The sequence below is a fragment of the Pithys albifrons genome, chromosome 9, assembly GCF_047495875.1.
Source record: "Pithys albifrons albifrons isolate INPA30051 chromosome 9, PitAlb_v1, whole genome shotgun sequence".
Taxonomy (NCBI): domain Eukaryota; kingdom Metazoa; phylum Chordata; class Aves; order Passeriformes; family Thamnophilidae; genus Pithys; species Pithys albifrons.
Window position 1 is genome coordinate 2,988,196 of NC_092466.1, and position 16,019 is coordinate 3,004,214.

Sequence of the window (16,019 nt, forward strand, 5' to 3'; positions counted from 1 at the left end):
CCAGGGATGCCTAAAGGGCTCCTGCCCCAATCCAGCATTCCCAGGGATGCTCAAAGGGCTCCTGCCACAATCCAACATTCCCAGGGATGCTCAAAGAGCTCCTGCCACAATCCAACATTCCCAGGGATGCTCAAAGGGCTCCTTCCAGGATCAAACATTCCCAGGGATGCTCAAAGGGCTCCCTCCACAATCCAACATTCCCAGGGATGCTCAGAGGGCACCTGTCACAATCCAACATCCCAGGGATGCCTAAAGGGCTCCTGCCCCAATCCAGCATTCCCAGGGATGCTCAAAGGGCTCCTGTCACAATCCAACATTCCCAGGGATGCTCAGAGAGCTCCTGCCACAATCCAACATTCCCAGGGATGCTCAAAGGGCTCCTGCCACAATCCAACATTCCCAGGGACGCTCAGAGGGCTCCTGCCACAATCCAACATTCCCAGGAATGCTCAAGGGGCTCCTTCTGTTATCATTCCCAATCCTGCAGCACTCAATGTTTGGTAACACATCCTAAAAGGAGCCTGAATTTTACATCTCGGATTAAATTCCACAGAGCCGGAAAAATGAACTCTTTTACAACCCAATTCACAACATGCTGCAATTACAACAATTAGAGGCAACTTCAGTTCTCCTTTCTGAGCAAACCAGTCAAAGTTTCATGTTTAAACTTGGAAGACAATTGTGGAAGTGCATTCCTTAATTTCCCACCTAAACTGGTTTGGTTTATGACAAGAGATCAGCCCTGTGGTTAAACCCATCTCGGTCTGATCCACAGGGGTCCTAAAATCCCTTTTTTTTGGGAATTAAGTCATGGAAAGAGCAGCCCCCACTGCACATTTCCCTCTGTTCAAGCTGCAGCTGAAGGAAGATTTTCTTTCTTAGGAGGAGCTCGATGGCAATGCTGGTAATTCCCAGGGTACTGGGAGACAGAAATGAGGAATCTGAAATGCAGCACAGAAAAAAAAAAGCCTCTTCTTGTCCTTTTGAAATAACATCAGGGAAAAAAACAAACGAGCATCTGTTTTGTTGTGCTTTGGTTGGGGTTTTTTTTTTCCACTTAAAGGAATTCAATTAATTGCTTTTCACTCTTGATCACCACTGGATAAAGGCTCAAACTCCTCATTTCCTCCAGAATTCCATGGCAAACTGAGTCAAAATCTGAATTTCAGAGTGACACAGCGATGCCTTCAGGTGAATATTCCAAACAGCTTTAGAAAAGCCAACAATGGAGGACCTTCCTCTTTAATCCACCAGGTTTGTGCAGTCATTTCCCTGGGATCACACAAGAAGAACATACCAAGCTGCAAACCTCAGGCTCACACACACAGGTAATAATTCCCCACCATTTCAAGCTGGGCTACAATAAAAATGTCACTGCCTGGAGGGGCTTCTCTCTTTGTGCAAAACAAGGGACAAATTATTCCCACCCTTATCAAGTTACAAAAATCATCAATTTTCACTCCTACAAAGCACACAAATAAAGCAGCAAAGGATAAAAAAGGAGAGGGGGCAGAACGAGGCAATGAATAATGGATGGCTTTTCCCTGAGTTCCATCTCCCTGCTGGAATTTTCTCTGCCTTCCCAGGATGTGCTCACATGGCTTAGGACATCACTCTGCTCTTCCCTGCTCCCTCTCCCAACCACGGATTATCCAGGAATTTCTCCCTTGGGAATATCTGTGTGTGTATAAAGGGAATTCCAGGCAGCCAAAGGAGATCCAGATGGGAAGAAGCAGCTGCCAAGAGAACCTCTGGAAGTGCTTCAGCACCTCAAGGATCCTCCCAAACTATAAAAAAAAAAAGGCAATTAACAGCACCAAGAAATAAAACTCACCAAGTGAAAATAACAAGGGCCAGGGAAGTCAAAAGCTTTGCTTTAAATGGAATAAATTAAGCAGTAATTGATGGCCACAGTTCCCTGCACAGCCAATCCAGAGGATGAGAATTCCCAGGTTTTATCAGTGCAGCTTGTTCCTTAAATCAGCCCAACCAGCCACCCTGGGCAACCTTTCAGATAAATTCATTGATGGGGTTTTAATGACTTAAGGGCTAATTGGGTTTTCCCAAACTCCTTCAGGGCTGGCAGTGAAAAAAAACAAACTTGTGTTGAAGGAACAAACTCACTGATGGGCTGTGTCTGATTAGTTGGGGAGAAAAAGACCCTTCAGACATGGAAAAAATGCCAGAATAAATAAGATCAAGTGCAGTGGGGGGTTTGTTCTCTGCACATCAGCACTGCCCACCCTGCCACAGCTCTTTGCTTTCATTTCCAGCCAGGTTTAATGAGACAAAAATGGGTAAGAAATGGCATCTACCAAGAGGAGAACCAGCACATTGCTCAGGTCTAAAAGCAAAGGGAGTTCCTGTGACTGAACATTTATCTGAATTATTTATCTTTATTCTGAAAGGAATTTTTTCTGCTTTTTTTTTTTTTGTAGGGGAAAACCTCAAAAAACTTCCATGCTGGCATTTATAAAGTCTGGAAAAGAAGAGTTTATTTACTGGAACATCAGACAGAATTCCAACTGCTACAATGACCTGGAGGAGCTGCTTTACAGAAAAGCATCCCAACAGAGGGGGAAAATCATCCCAACAAAGGGGGAAAATCATCCCGAGAAAGGGGGGAAATCATCCCGAGAAAGGGGGAAAATCATCCCGAGAAAGGGGGAAAATCATCCCAACAGAGGGGGGAAAATCATCCCAACAAAGGGGGAAAATCATCCCAAGAAAGGGGGGAAAATCATCCCAACAGAGGGGGGAAAATCATCCCAACAGAGGGGGGAAAATCATCCCAACAGAGGGGGGAAAATCATCCCAACAGAGGGGGGAAAATCATCCCAACAAAGGGGGGAAAATCATCACAAGAAAGGGAGAAAATCATCCCAAGAAAGGAAGGGGGAAAATCATCCCAACAGAGGGGGGAAATCATCCCAACAACACCCACAAAATCTTCTCAAGGAGTTTAACCCCCAGCAACAGTAACTTGGGGCTGCCATCAGATTGAACAAGAGGCCTTTGCAAGGTGTCGAACTGAACAACACACTCCACGTTTTCTCTGGGGTTTCTCTGCAGCTCTTCCTGCTCCGTAAAAGCCCAAACGCTTCATTACAACCCGTCATTTCCATCAGCAAACCCTCGTCTCCAAACGAACAGAACATCTCTCTGCCAAACACAGGGTATTCCGAAGAACTCTTTTGTTTGACAAAGCAATAAATTTGTTTTACCCAACTCCATTCCAACGTTATTTCAATGTTAATTGTCACCTTTTGTTCCCCAACACAAAGGACCTGCTCTGCACACAAGATGCCATTCTATTAAACTCATCAGCTCAGCCAAATTAAACCCAGTCAGCAGCTGGATGAAAAACAGCCAGAAACACCTAAACACTCTGTTTTAATTACCCCACTCCCCAGCAGCTCTTCAGTCCTCAAACTAAACCAGTTTCATCCCACTTATTCCTTCCCAACAGAATTCAGTGTAGAACACCCCAAAGCAAATCTCTTCCAGAGATATTTCCCATCAAGGTTCTCAGACACACAGAAACCTCAGTCCATGGTTAGATCTTGTTATTCAACTCATTTCTAGTGATGGTTATTAAGTATTTAACCCATTGGAAAAGCTCTGCAGGTTCTTGTTTTCTTCTCAGGTACCCAAACTAAACCAGTTTTCATCCCAGTTATTCCTTCCCAACCAGCACCTCTGGCACAGAATTCAGTGTAGAACACCCCAAAGTAAATCTCTTCCTGAGATATTTCCCATCAAGGTCTGAGAACCTTGATGGGAAATAACCATTTTTAGGGATGGTTATTAAATATTCAACCCATTGAAAAGGACCTGCAGGTTCTGGTTTTCTTCTCAGGTACCCAAACTAAACCAGTTTTCATCCCAGTTATTCCTTCCCAACCACCTCCTCTGGCACAGAATTCAGTGTAGAACACCCCAAAGTAAATCTCTTCCAGAGATATATCCCATCAAGGTCTGAGAACCTTGATGGGAAATAACCATTTTTAGTGATGGTTATTAAATATTCAACCCATTGGAAAGGACCTGCAGGTTCTGGTTTTCTTCTCAGGTACCCAAACTAAACCAGTTTTCATCCCAGTTATTCCTTCCCAACAGAATTCAGTGTAGAACATCCCAAAGTAAATCTCTTCCTAAGATATTTCCCATCAAGGTTCTCAGACACACAGAAACCTCAGTCCATGGTTGCATCTTGTTATTCAATTAATTTTTAGGGATGGTTATTAAGTATTTAACCCATTGGAAAGGACCTGCAGGTTCTGGTTTTCTTCTCAGGTAGCCAAAATAAATCATTTTCATCCCAGTTATTCCTTCCCAACCAGCACCTCTGGCACAGAATTCAGTGTAGAACACCCCAAAGCAAATCTCTTCCAGAGATATTTCCCATCAAGCTTCTCAGACACAGAAACCTCAATCCATGGTTGCATTTTGTTATTCAATGAATTTTTAGTGATGGTTATTAAGTATTTAACCCATTGAAAAAGCCCTGCAGGTTCTGGTTTTCTTCTCAGGTACCCAAACTAAACCAGTTTTCATCCCAGTTATTCCTTCCCAACAGAATTCAGTGTAGAACACCCCAAAGTAAATCTCTTCTGGAGATATTTCCCATCAAGGTTCTCAGACACACAGAAACCTCAGTCCATGGTTGCATTTTGTTATTCCACTCATTTTTAGGGATGGTTATTAAGTATTTAACCCATTGGAAAGGACCTGCAGGCTCTTGTTTTCTTCTCAGGTACTCAAAATAAACCAGTTTTCATCCCACTTATTCCTTCCCAACCAGCACCTCTGGCACAGAATTCAGTGTAAAACACCCCAAAGCAAATCTTTTCCTGAGATATTGCCCATCAAGGTTCTCAGACACACAGAAACCTCAGTCCATGGATGCATCTTGTTATTCAATGAATTTTTAGTGATGGTTATTAAGTATTTAACCCATTGGAAAGGACCTGCAGGTTCTTGTTTCTTCTCAGGTACCCAAACTAAACCAGTTTTCATCCCAGTTATTCCTTCCCAACAGAATTCAGTGTAGAACACCCCAAAGTAAATCTCCTCCAGAGATATTGCCCATCAAGGTTCTCAGACCTTGATGGGAAATAACCATTTTTAGTGATGGTTATTAAATATTCAACCCATTGGAAAGGACCTGCAGGTTCTTGTTTTCTTCTCAGGTACCCAAACTAAACCAGTTTTCATCCCAGTTATTCCTTCCCAACAGAATTCAGTGTAGAACATCCCAAAGTAAATCTCCTCCTGAGATATTTCCCATCAAGGTTCTCAGACACACAGAAACCTCAGTCCATGGTTGCATCTTGTTACTCAACTCATTTTTAGGGATGGTTATTAAGTATTTAACCCATTGGAAAGGACCTGCAGGTTCTGGTTTTCTTCTCAGGTACCCAAACTAAACCAGTTTTCATCCCAGTTATTCCTTCCCAGCACAAAACTCAGTGTAGAACACCCCAAAGCAAATCTCTTCCTGAGATATTTCCCATCAAGGTTCTCAGACCTTGATGGGAAATAACCATTTTTAGTGATGGTTATTAAGTATTTAACCCATTGGAAAAGCCCTGCAGGTTCTGGTTTTCTTCCCAGGTACCTCAGCAGCTCGTGATGTATTTCCCTGTATTCATTTAAATCCTTTCCTGTGGCCTGGGGTGATGGCCCAGAAAGGCTGGATGGGTTGAGGGGAACTCCTGAGCCCCCTGGAGGGTGCTCCCAACAGAAGACAAAAGGCCAACTGGTAAGTGGTGGGTGTTACCAGAGGATGGAATGTTATTAAATTAGCATGGCCTTTCTTTGTCACCCCCCTCAGGCATCTGTGTCACCCCCCAGAACACTGACTTGAGTCACACAACCACCTGAAGGAAATAAAGGTATAAAAAGAGATGCAGTTTTAAGTGCAGCAGAGAGGGAGAAATGCCATGTCTCTGTTGGGGTACCTGCTGGCAGCTTCTCCTGCCTCCTCCTGGAACAATGTGGGGGCAACCAGACCATGTGCTTTCTATTTTTCTATACTTTGCTTCCTTACAAAGCTTATTCCTTTATCCATTCCATCTTACATCTCATGCTAAAACAGCTGCTTTGATTCTTGCTTTATCAGCACCTCCTTTACTGTGTTTTGCTCCTTAATGACAGTAATTTGCTTCACACTTTGCTGTCTTATATTAGTTATTGCCTTTTTTTTTGCAATGTGCAGTTTCTTTTTCAACATGTGTGTTAATAAAAAGCAGTTCTGCCCTTTAGTTTTGTGTTACAGAGAGAGTGGTGTGCAGGATATTTTATTGTCCTGTGTCACTGAGAGAGGGTCTGGATCAGTGTTTTAGGTGGCTGTGTTTGTAGTCAGCAGTTCTTTGCTGCTGGTTTCTGTCTGTTGTGAGAATGGGATCCATTGCTGGGTTGTAACTTGAGTTTGGTGTGTTGGTCTCTGTAAAATGTGCTTTGTGCTGGTTTCTTTTGGGGTCTTTTATCATCAATTAAATACAATCTTGCAGCTGAACGTCCTCACCAGCAAAGCAGAACCCACAATAACTGTAACATATTTATATTAATAAGTGTTATTTCTGAACCCCCAATAACTGTCACATATTTGTATATGTGCTCAGAACACAAAGACTGCAGTCAGTCACTCAGTGTCAGCTTGAAGGCTACTCTGCTCCAGACAGGAAAATAAATCCAGCACATCCAGACCAAAAGGAAAAGTTGTGAACATCTCCCAGAAACTTCCTCATGCTGGAGAGACAGATCCCAGTTTTTGAAAGAAGAAGGAACAACATTCCCATGTGTGAATCAAGAACTTGGCTCTTTTCATGTGAAGCCCCTTCATTTTCTGTGCAGGTCTTTGCAACTTCTTATCTCTCCAAACACACTTATTCTCTATAGAATGTTGAGCTTCTTCAATATGTACAACAATGAGTGGGAAAAGCCTCCAACTTGAGGCTGGATCTGCTCATGTTCCTGCCCAGCACAGGGACTGGGAATTCTCTGCTGATCTGCAAAACTTCAGCAGAGCATCCAACAGCACAAGAATCACAGAGTGGGTTGGGGTGGAAGGACCTCAAAGCCCACCCAGTGCCACCCCTGCCATGGGCAGGGACACCTCCCACCAGCCCAGGCTGCTCCAAGCCCTGTCCAACCTGGCCTGGGACACTCCCAGGGATGGGGCAGCCACAGTTTCTCTGGGCACCTGTGCCAGGGCCTGCCCACCCACCCAGCCAGGACTTCCTTCCCAATATCCCACCTATCCCTGCCCTCTGGCAGTGGGAAGCCATTCCCTGTGTCCTGTCCCTCCATGCCTTGTTCCCAGTCCCTCTCCAGCTCTCCTGGAGCCCCTTCAGGCACTGGAAGGGACTCTCAGGTGTCCCTGGAGCCTTCCCTTCTCCAGGTGACCCCCCAGCTCTCCCAGGCTGTCCCAGGGCAGAGCAGCTCCAGCCCTGGAGCATCTCCATGGCCCTCAGAGATGCTCCCTGTGCCACACCAGTGGTCTGCACAGCCTTGGCTTGGTCTCCAGCACTGGCCACAGGAGATGCCACGTGCAGTCTCTGTGTCCATTCCTCTCCATCCATCCTTCCAGAACATCCCAGGACCTGTGCTCTGTCCATCTGCTGCCTCCACAACCTCCTCTAACAATGACCTTCAGAAAACATAAAAAATCCTTTGACTTCCTTTAAACTGTACCCTAAATCCCCCAGCACAGCAAGGGGGTGTTTGTCCTGCCAGGAAGGTGCCCCATTCCCCGTCCCCTGTACCCCTTTATCTGCTTCCTGAGGGATGGGCAGCTGGCATGCAGTCAGTGGAGGCACCAATGCTCTCTGACAAGCAGATGAGAGTCCTGCCATGCTCTGCTCATCCCTCTGGCTCACACCCAATCCCTGTGGCTTCTCCTGCTGCTGCACATGGACCTGGTGCCTCTGGAGAGGTGCCACTGCTGCCCCCAGGGTGTGCCACCCCAAGCCCAGCTGCCAGCTCCGAGCAGAGCCTTGTGCAGGGATTATTTCACTCTCCCTGGCAGGCTGTGCTTCGTTTTGTGTGCCCCAGGTCCCACTGCAGCCCCCTCAGTGCTGGGGGTCCAGCTGGGGCTCCTCACCACGGGCACAGTCCTGAGCAGTGACACTGAGTGAAGCCTCTGCTGTCACATCCTCTCCCACGGGGACACTGACACCCTCCCACACTCCAGCAGCTTTGGCAGGCAGGATTCACACCATCCATCCCTCTCACTCTCAAAAACCCCACATTGACCCAACTATTCAATAATTTCATTCTTTGTAACAGAACCACACGTTTCTCTCTCATTCCTGCACACACTCGAGTCCTTCACTGGATACCTGAACATAATAAAGGCAATTTCACCAGCTGCAAAAAGCCAATACTAACAATTATGTGTTCTAAGAGCTAAGTAATTAGAGTCCAAAGGAGAGGAAAGCAATGAATAATGAATGAAAGGTTGTCAGGGCTTCTGAAAGGCATCCTCAAGTGCCCTTCACCACCACACTGTCAGTGCTGCTTCTAGCAGCACCTCCAAGCTGTGCCCAGGTTTGCTGAGATCTGAAGGTGCCCCAACACACTGCAGTGTGATCTCTCCAGCATTCCCAGGGAGTTTTCCTTCCTGCATCTCAGGTAAATGCAACCAAATCCACTTTTAGGGTATTTTTTTTCCAAGGCATAAGTTTTTAAAAAGAAAAAAGCTGGTGTTCATGTGTTCCTGAAGCAGGATAATAATAAACCTTACACTCCAGTCTCTTAATCTGAAAACATCCTATTTGTCAACCCCCCAACAGCACACTCTGCCTCAACCTCCCCAATTTCCATTCAGGACAGAGATGCTTTGCCAGCAAAATGAAAATACAGCTTTCTGGAAACATTTAATATCCCTGGGTTTGTTATCAGATGATACAGTCTCAGCCTCCTGCCTAAAGTATTCCAACTCAGCTGCTCCATCTCCCCTCCCTCTCTCCTTGCTGTGTGCTCAGCATGGCATTGGAGCCCCAGCCCAGCTACAAAGCTGTGTCTCTGACCCCAGAGTTCTGCTCCACTTCTCCCAGCTCCTTCAGCAGGGGCCTCTGGCACTGGCACAGAACTTCCCCACTGTCTCTCTTTTCAACCCCTGCACACCTGAGCAGGAGGAGTCAAACTCTCCCCAGATTCCACCCCAAATCTCAGGCCCTTGATCCTCTTTCAACTGATCCAGCACAGCTGGGTCAGGAGTTTAATCTTTCTGTAAATTCCATTTGGAGCCACGTGGAGAAGTTCAAGGTGTGGCTCATCAATGACACACTGTACTTTTCCAGGATGAAAAACAGCCACTAACTGTTGTATTCAGACTCCTCTGGATACAAAGATCTGCTGCTGCTCTTTGATGGCAACACCCATCTGAGGTCAGAGAGCTCATTCCCAATTCCATGAGCCAGGCAATGCCCCTGAAAGGAGCTGCTGTTTTCAAGGGACACAAGAACAGGGGTGAGGGCTGAGCTTTGCAGTCTGACTCACTCCTGATGTTCCATATTGGGCCTAAGAGACTGAACTGCTGCTCTGGAACAGCCTCAGATATAAATATGTCCATATAAATATGAGGATCTGTGTTCTCATCAGCATCTTAAAGGTAATGCTTTCAAAATAACCTGTACAGTCTTAACATCAAGGCAGGTCAAATGTCATTTGACCCTTAACTCAGTTCTCTTTTAAAAAGAAAAGTCAACTATTTGCAGCAATTAAAGGTTGGGCTAAACAATCTTAGAATGTCTTTTCCAATCTAAATGATTGTAGGATCCTATAAACTCCTTGGAAGCACATTCCTTATCCAGTCCCCAAACCCTTCATGAGAAGCACCAAGTATCAGAGAATCATAGAATGGATTGGGTTGGAAAAGACCTCCAAGATCATCGAGTCCAACCCTTGGTCCAACTCCAGTCCCTTTACCAGATCATGGCACTCAGTGCCACGGCCAAGCTCAGTTGAAAAACCTCCAGGGATGGGGAATCCACCCCCTCTCTGGGCAGCCCATTCCAATCCCTGAGCACTCTCTCTGCAAAGAACTTTTTTCTCATCTCCAACTTCAATTTCCCCTGGCAGAGCTTGAGCCCATCGTGCCCCCTTGTCCTATTGCTGAGTGCCTGGGAGAAGAGACCAACCCCCACCTGGCCACAACTTCCCTTCAGGCAGTTCCAGACAGTGCTGAGGTCACCTCTGAGCCTCCTCTTCTCCAGGCTGAACACCCCCAGCTCCCTCAGCCTCTCCCCACAGCACTTGTGCTCCAGTCCCTTCTCCAGCCTCGTTGCTCTTCTCACTTGGGTTGGAAGAGACCTCTGAGATCATCAAGTCCAACCCTTGATCCAACCCCACTGTGATCACCAGCCCAGGGCACAGAGTGCACAGAGTGCCCTGGGCTGGTGATCACAGCGGGGTTGGATCAAGACATGTTGGATTCTCTGTCCCTGGAGGTGTTTAAGAGGACACTCAGAGCCACATCCAGTCCCTTCTCCAGCCTCGTTGCTCTTCTCTGGCCCCGCTCCAGCCCCTCAATCTCTTTCCTCAACTGAGGGGCCCAGAACTGAACACAACACTCAAGGTGTGGCCTCCCCAAGGCAGAGTCCAGGGGAAGGGTCACTGCCCTGGGCCTGCTGGCCACGCTACTTTGGATCCAGGCCAGGATCCCCTTGGCCTTCTTGGCCACCTGGGCACACTGGTGGCTCCTGTTGAGCTTCCTGTCCCTCAGTCCCCCCAGGTCCCTCTGCCTGGCTGCTCTCCAGCCACTCTGTGCCCAGCCTGGAGCACTGCAGGGCTTGGGGTGGCCAAAGGGCAGGACCTGCACTTGGCCTTGGTGAACTTCATCCCACTGCAATCAGCCCATCCCTCCAGTCTCTCCAGATCCCTCTGCAGAGCCCTCCTGCCTTCCAGCAGGTCGACACTCCCTCCCAGCTTGGTGTCATCAGCAAATTTGCTGCTGATGGACTCAATCCCCTCATCTAAATCATCACTAAAGATGTTAAACAGGACTGGACCCAACACAGACCCCTGGGGACACCACTGGTGACCGGCCGCCGCCTTCATGAGAAGCACCAAGTATGACCCAGGTTTGGGGGCAGAGCAGCTTTGGGGCACAAACACCAGCAGAAATTCCTCAGCTGTGCCTCAGGATGCCAAAGAAAGCCATGCTGGAGATATGGGAAGTACAAACCTTCACTATGACAGTCTGGTCAGAGTTGCTGCTCATCATCTCGTTGATGGACTTAAAGAGCTGCAGCAGAGACTCCCTGAATGCTTCTTCTCCCTTGTTTTCATACAGTCTGAAAGAGAATTGGGTTTCATAATTCAGCCACAATGGAAATACTTTTTTTTGTTACATCTGTTCAAATATCATTTTTGAGACTCATTCTTTCCAGAATTTCTACAGATTTCTTCACTAAACAAAGAGTTTGCATTTAGACAAGACCAGGTTGTGTGTTGGTGTTTGCATTGAGGTCCTTCCCATGAAAGTTGGGCCAAGTAAAGCCAAATAAAAGCCCTTTGAGAATTTTATTGAGCACCTGCAAGAATTTGTAATTAAAATCTCTGTAATCCCATCACAGTGAATCCCAGGAGGGTTTGGGTTGGAAGGGACCTTAAAGATCACCTAATTCCACCCCCTGCCATGGCAGGGACACCTCCCACCAGCCCAGGCTGCTCCAAGCCCTGTCCAACCTGGCCTGGGACACTCCCAGGGATGGGGCAGCCACAGCTTCTCTGGGCACCTGTGCCAGGGCCTGCCCACCCTCCCAGCCAGGAATTCCTTCCCAACATCCCACCTCAACCTCCATCAGGATGGATCACACCCTACAGCAGGAAAGGGCTTTCCTAAGTTTAAACCCAGAGGTCAGAACCTTCTTGCTGATTTCCACCCAAACTCCTGTGTCTCATTTTCCATGCTGTGCTCAGAAACCTTGGGGAGCCCCAGGTATAAAAACAGGCTCTTTAACCAGCACACAGAGGAAATAAATGCTACAGAAATAAAAAAAAATCCCACTAAATGGTGTTGTTTTGCTGTGCAAACTTCTATTCCCCTTTTAGGCTCAAACTGGGGGTTATGCAGGACAAATAACTTGTTAACTCCCAATTTCAATAATGGATTTCAGTGACCCCCTGAAGAGATTAGAGAGGGGAAGTTAATACCAACAGAAAGACTAACTAAACCTGACAGTCCAATAAATCAAAGTGCTTCACACAAAAAAGCTCTGCCTTTCAAACAGCAAGTTGTAATAACAATAAACAAGGTAGTCAGAAATTTCTGCTGTCAGTTCATAACATTAATAAATATACTGAGAGTGCCCAAAAACTGCAGCTGGGAGAGAACCAGGATTACACCAAACTGCCCCTTCCAGCACTGCCTTCAGGATTTTAAGACTGCTGTAAATACACCACAACCAGTGGGATCATTACTGAGGAAATCAAATAAAGATATTTCCAAAGGTCACCTGTACCATTTTGCCTTTATAAACCTTGATCTGCTGAACAAACAGCTGTGCCACCAGGATGTAACTGCATGAACAAGTGTGTTTGTCCAGAGCCCAAACCTGCCTGCAATTCCACTGCTAAAATGCCCCCTAGATCCAGCCCCTCAGCCCATTCTAAAGCTACAAATATACCATATTTTTCACTCAAAGGTCCAGCTGGTTCTTTGTGACTTTTCCACAGGACAGCAGAGATATTTCAGCAAATAACCCAGGCAAGGAGTTAAATCCTGCAGCAGAACAAAGCCCTGGGTCCTCCAGCACTCACTAATTCTGCTGATTAATCCCTGGGCGTTGAGAGCTGTGTCTTCCCAACATTAAAGAGCTGTGAATTACTGTCTTCCTCCAGGAAACCCCACGGCCACTTCCTCGGGGTCATATTGTCTGTAAATCTCATCTGCTGCAAGAGGTAATTATTTTTTTTTTTCCTGTTTTAAAGTGATTTGTAGGAGCTGCAACACTGGAAGTGCCATTCAGTATTTTATGAATCTCACAGCAGGACTCCAGAAATAAATTACAATCTGGAAATTAGAGGGAGGTTGCTGGAGATGGTAACTCAAGAGCTCTACATAAATCCCTTGTAATAAGGTTGTTACCACTGCTAACAAGTAGTAAAAGGATTCAGTCTAAGAGAGGCTGAGTATATCACCAACTTGCTTTACAACTTCTTTAATACTTTGTGTATAAAACACAAAAGAGTAACAGAAGTTTCCCCAAATAATGACAAGCTTTATTCCCTGAGACCTAAATTATCATTTTACCAGTTCCCTGATGCTTAAAATACACATCTCTGTTAAGGAAACCTGAGAAAAACCTTCTCTTGAGAGAAGTTCTTACCATTTCAGACATTTCTGAGCAACTTGAACTGTGGCATTACAAAACCTGGATGATTTTTGAGTCATGGGAGTGCAGGAGGGGTTGAAATGTGCTGTACTTACTGATTGAACAGGATCCTGGAGCGGACTATGAACTTGAAAATGTACTCCAGGGCCTTCATGGCCTTGAAGAGCTGGTCAGTGATGCCACTTTTCTCTGCACTGTCCACGTATGTCCTCAACACCTTGGTCAGTTTGCTGGTTAAACACAAACCCACATCAAGTTACAACCATGGCCACACAGAGGAATCACAGAATGGATTGGGTTGGAAAAGACCTCTGAGATCATCAAGTCCAACCCTTGGTCCAACTCCAGTCCCTTTACCAGATCATGGCACTCAGTGCCACGGCCAAGCTCAGATGAAAAACCTCCAGGGATGGGGAATCCACCCCCTCTCTGGGCAGCCCATTCCAATGCCTGAGCACTCTCTCTGCAAAGAATTTCTTTCTGCTCTCCAACTTCAATTTCCCCTGGCAGAGCTTGAGCCCATCGTGCCCCCTTGTCCTATTGCTGAGTGCCTGGGAGAAGAGACCAACCCCCACCTGGGCAGAACTTCCCTTCAGGCAGTTCCAGACAGTGCTGAGGTCACCTCTGAGCCTCCTCTTCTCCAGGCTGAACACCCCCAGCTCCCTCAGCCTCTCCCCACAGCACTTGTGCTCCAGTCCCTTCTCCAGCCTTGTTGCTCTTCTCTGGCCCCGCTCCAGCCCCTCAATCTCTTGCCTCAACTGAGGGGCCCAGAACTGAACACAACACTCAAGGTGTGGCCTCCCCAAGGCAGAGTCCAGGGGAAGGGTCACTGCCCTGGGCCTGCTGGCCACGCTAGTTTGGATCCAGGCCAGGATCCCCTTGGCCTTCTTGGCCACCTGGGCACACTGGTGGCTCCTGTTGAGCTTCCTGTCCCTCAGTCCCCCCAGGTCCCTCTGCCTGGCTGCTCTCCAGCCACTCTGTGCCCAGCCTGGAGCGCTGCAGGGATTGGGGTGGCCAAAGGAGTTTGGGCTTTGAAAGGTTTAAGGACAATTTAGGTGTCCACAAAGCTACAGAATTAATTATGCAACTAATGAACTCGTGATGTTCTTGGTTTTGCCACAAGCTGTTCTTGAGAGAAAAGGCACAGAATGATCCCACAACATAAACATGAGCCTTATTTTCTGCTATTCAGGGACATTCAGATTCTTAGGGATGTTCAGATTCTTAGGGATGTTCAGATTTTTAGGGCTATTCAGACTTAGGCTGTTATACAGATGCACCTCCTAATAATAATCAAAATAACAAAAAGCACAAACACACTGTCAGAATCAACACACATAAATTATTATTAACACACATAAATCCTTCACTCAACAAGGCTTCCCTTTCATAAAGTTTTCCCACAGATATTGGGCTGGAACTTGTGATTTTTTTTTTTCTCAAAAATGTATATAACCAGTTGGAAATTCTCTTCTCCCTCATTTTGAAGCCCATCAAACTCCAAAGTGAAACAATTCTCAAAATAATCCCATTTCTGCTGCCTCCCTTGCAATGAATATAAAGCAGGATTTTAATGGAACTACAAGCAATTCCTTTTGAAATCATCCCAGCTCCACTGCATGATCCAACATCCACAGGAGGGGGACACAGGCACAACATCACACTCCACCAACAGGAGACAAATCTGGCTGTCTGGGGATGTGGTGGAATAGGAGAGAACTGCCCAAGAATTCCAAGTATTCACTTGGATATTGTCAATTCAGCCTCTCTTTACTCCAGCAAACTTGGGCAGGAGTTTAAGGTTGGACTTGATCTTGGAGCTCTTCCTACCCTGGATGATTCTATCAGTGCTGGGGTGTCCTGTGCTGGGCCAGGAGCTGGACTTGATGAACCTTGTGGGTTCCTTCAGCATATTGTGGGTCCAACTCAGCATATTCTGTGATCTCAGGAGTCCATAATTCTTCACAATTTTAAATCAGAACCTTCAAACATTTTCTGGGTTCTTCATAGAGACTCTACAACAAAGTGCCCCCCAAATTTCCTGGTTGGATTTGCTTTCCCCCCAACACTGCAAGGACATCCTTCAAATATTTTTTCCTCCTATATTAACAGTCTAAAGCAGCAGCAAAGATCCCAATTTTTTGTCCAAAAATGCTTAAGACAACAAAAAAAATGGACCTTTGTTTTCTTTGTTCTCTGCTGCTTCCTCCCCAAACTGGCAGATAATCCCAGGGCAAAACACCAATTTAATGCATCAAACCACCTACATTTGAAGCATCTCAACTGACCATGATGTCTCTCTCAAGCATGACAGAGAATTGCTGGTATTTTCCTTACAAAACCATTCCTGAAAAACTCAAATCATCCCATTTTTCGTTACCACAACCAAGAGGACTCAAAGTTTCAGCACCATCATTTCAAGAAACAAACACACAAAGCTCCAGTTTCCTTCAGGAACTTTCCACCCTCCATGGGCACATTTCCCAACTAACCCACACAACTCAGTTCCTAACTGGAATTATCTGGAAAAACGAGCCAAGGCACGGGAGGAAAAGCAGATTTACAAACTCACGTGTAGGCCAAGGTGGCACTGAAATGTTTCTTAATGTAGGTTTCCAAAACAGGGTTAAAGTGCTGGAATTTTCTGTCAGCAATCAGTCCAATGATGAAAAC

At 46.3% G+C, this 16,019-nt stretch overlaps 1 protein-coding gene across 2 annotated transcripts in view; it reads right to left on the bottom strand.

Annotated features, from left to right (window-relative positions):
• Nucleotides 1-16,019, bottom strand: part of DOCK1 (dedicator of cytokinesis 1) — a 359,613-nt gene that overhangs the window by 269,875 nt on the left and 73,719 nt on the right. For both annotated transcript variants that reach the window (XM_071564200.1, XM_071564199.1), the window contains exons 21-23: nucleotides 15,919-16,019; nucleotides 13,442-13,576; nucleotides 11,195-11,303 (exon numbers count right to left, since the gene is read on the bottom strand). In XM_071564200.1, coding sequence (XP_071420301.1) covers nucleotides 11,195-11,303; nucleotides 13,442-13,576; nucleotides 15,919-16,019 — 345 coding nt within the window. The remainder of the gene's footprint in view (nucleotides 1-11,194; nucleotides 11,304-13,441; nucleotides 13,577-15,918) is intronic.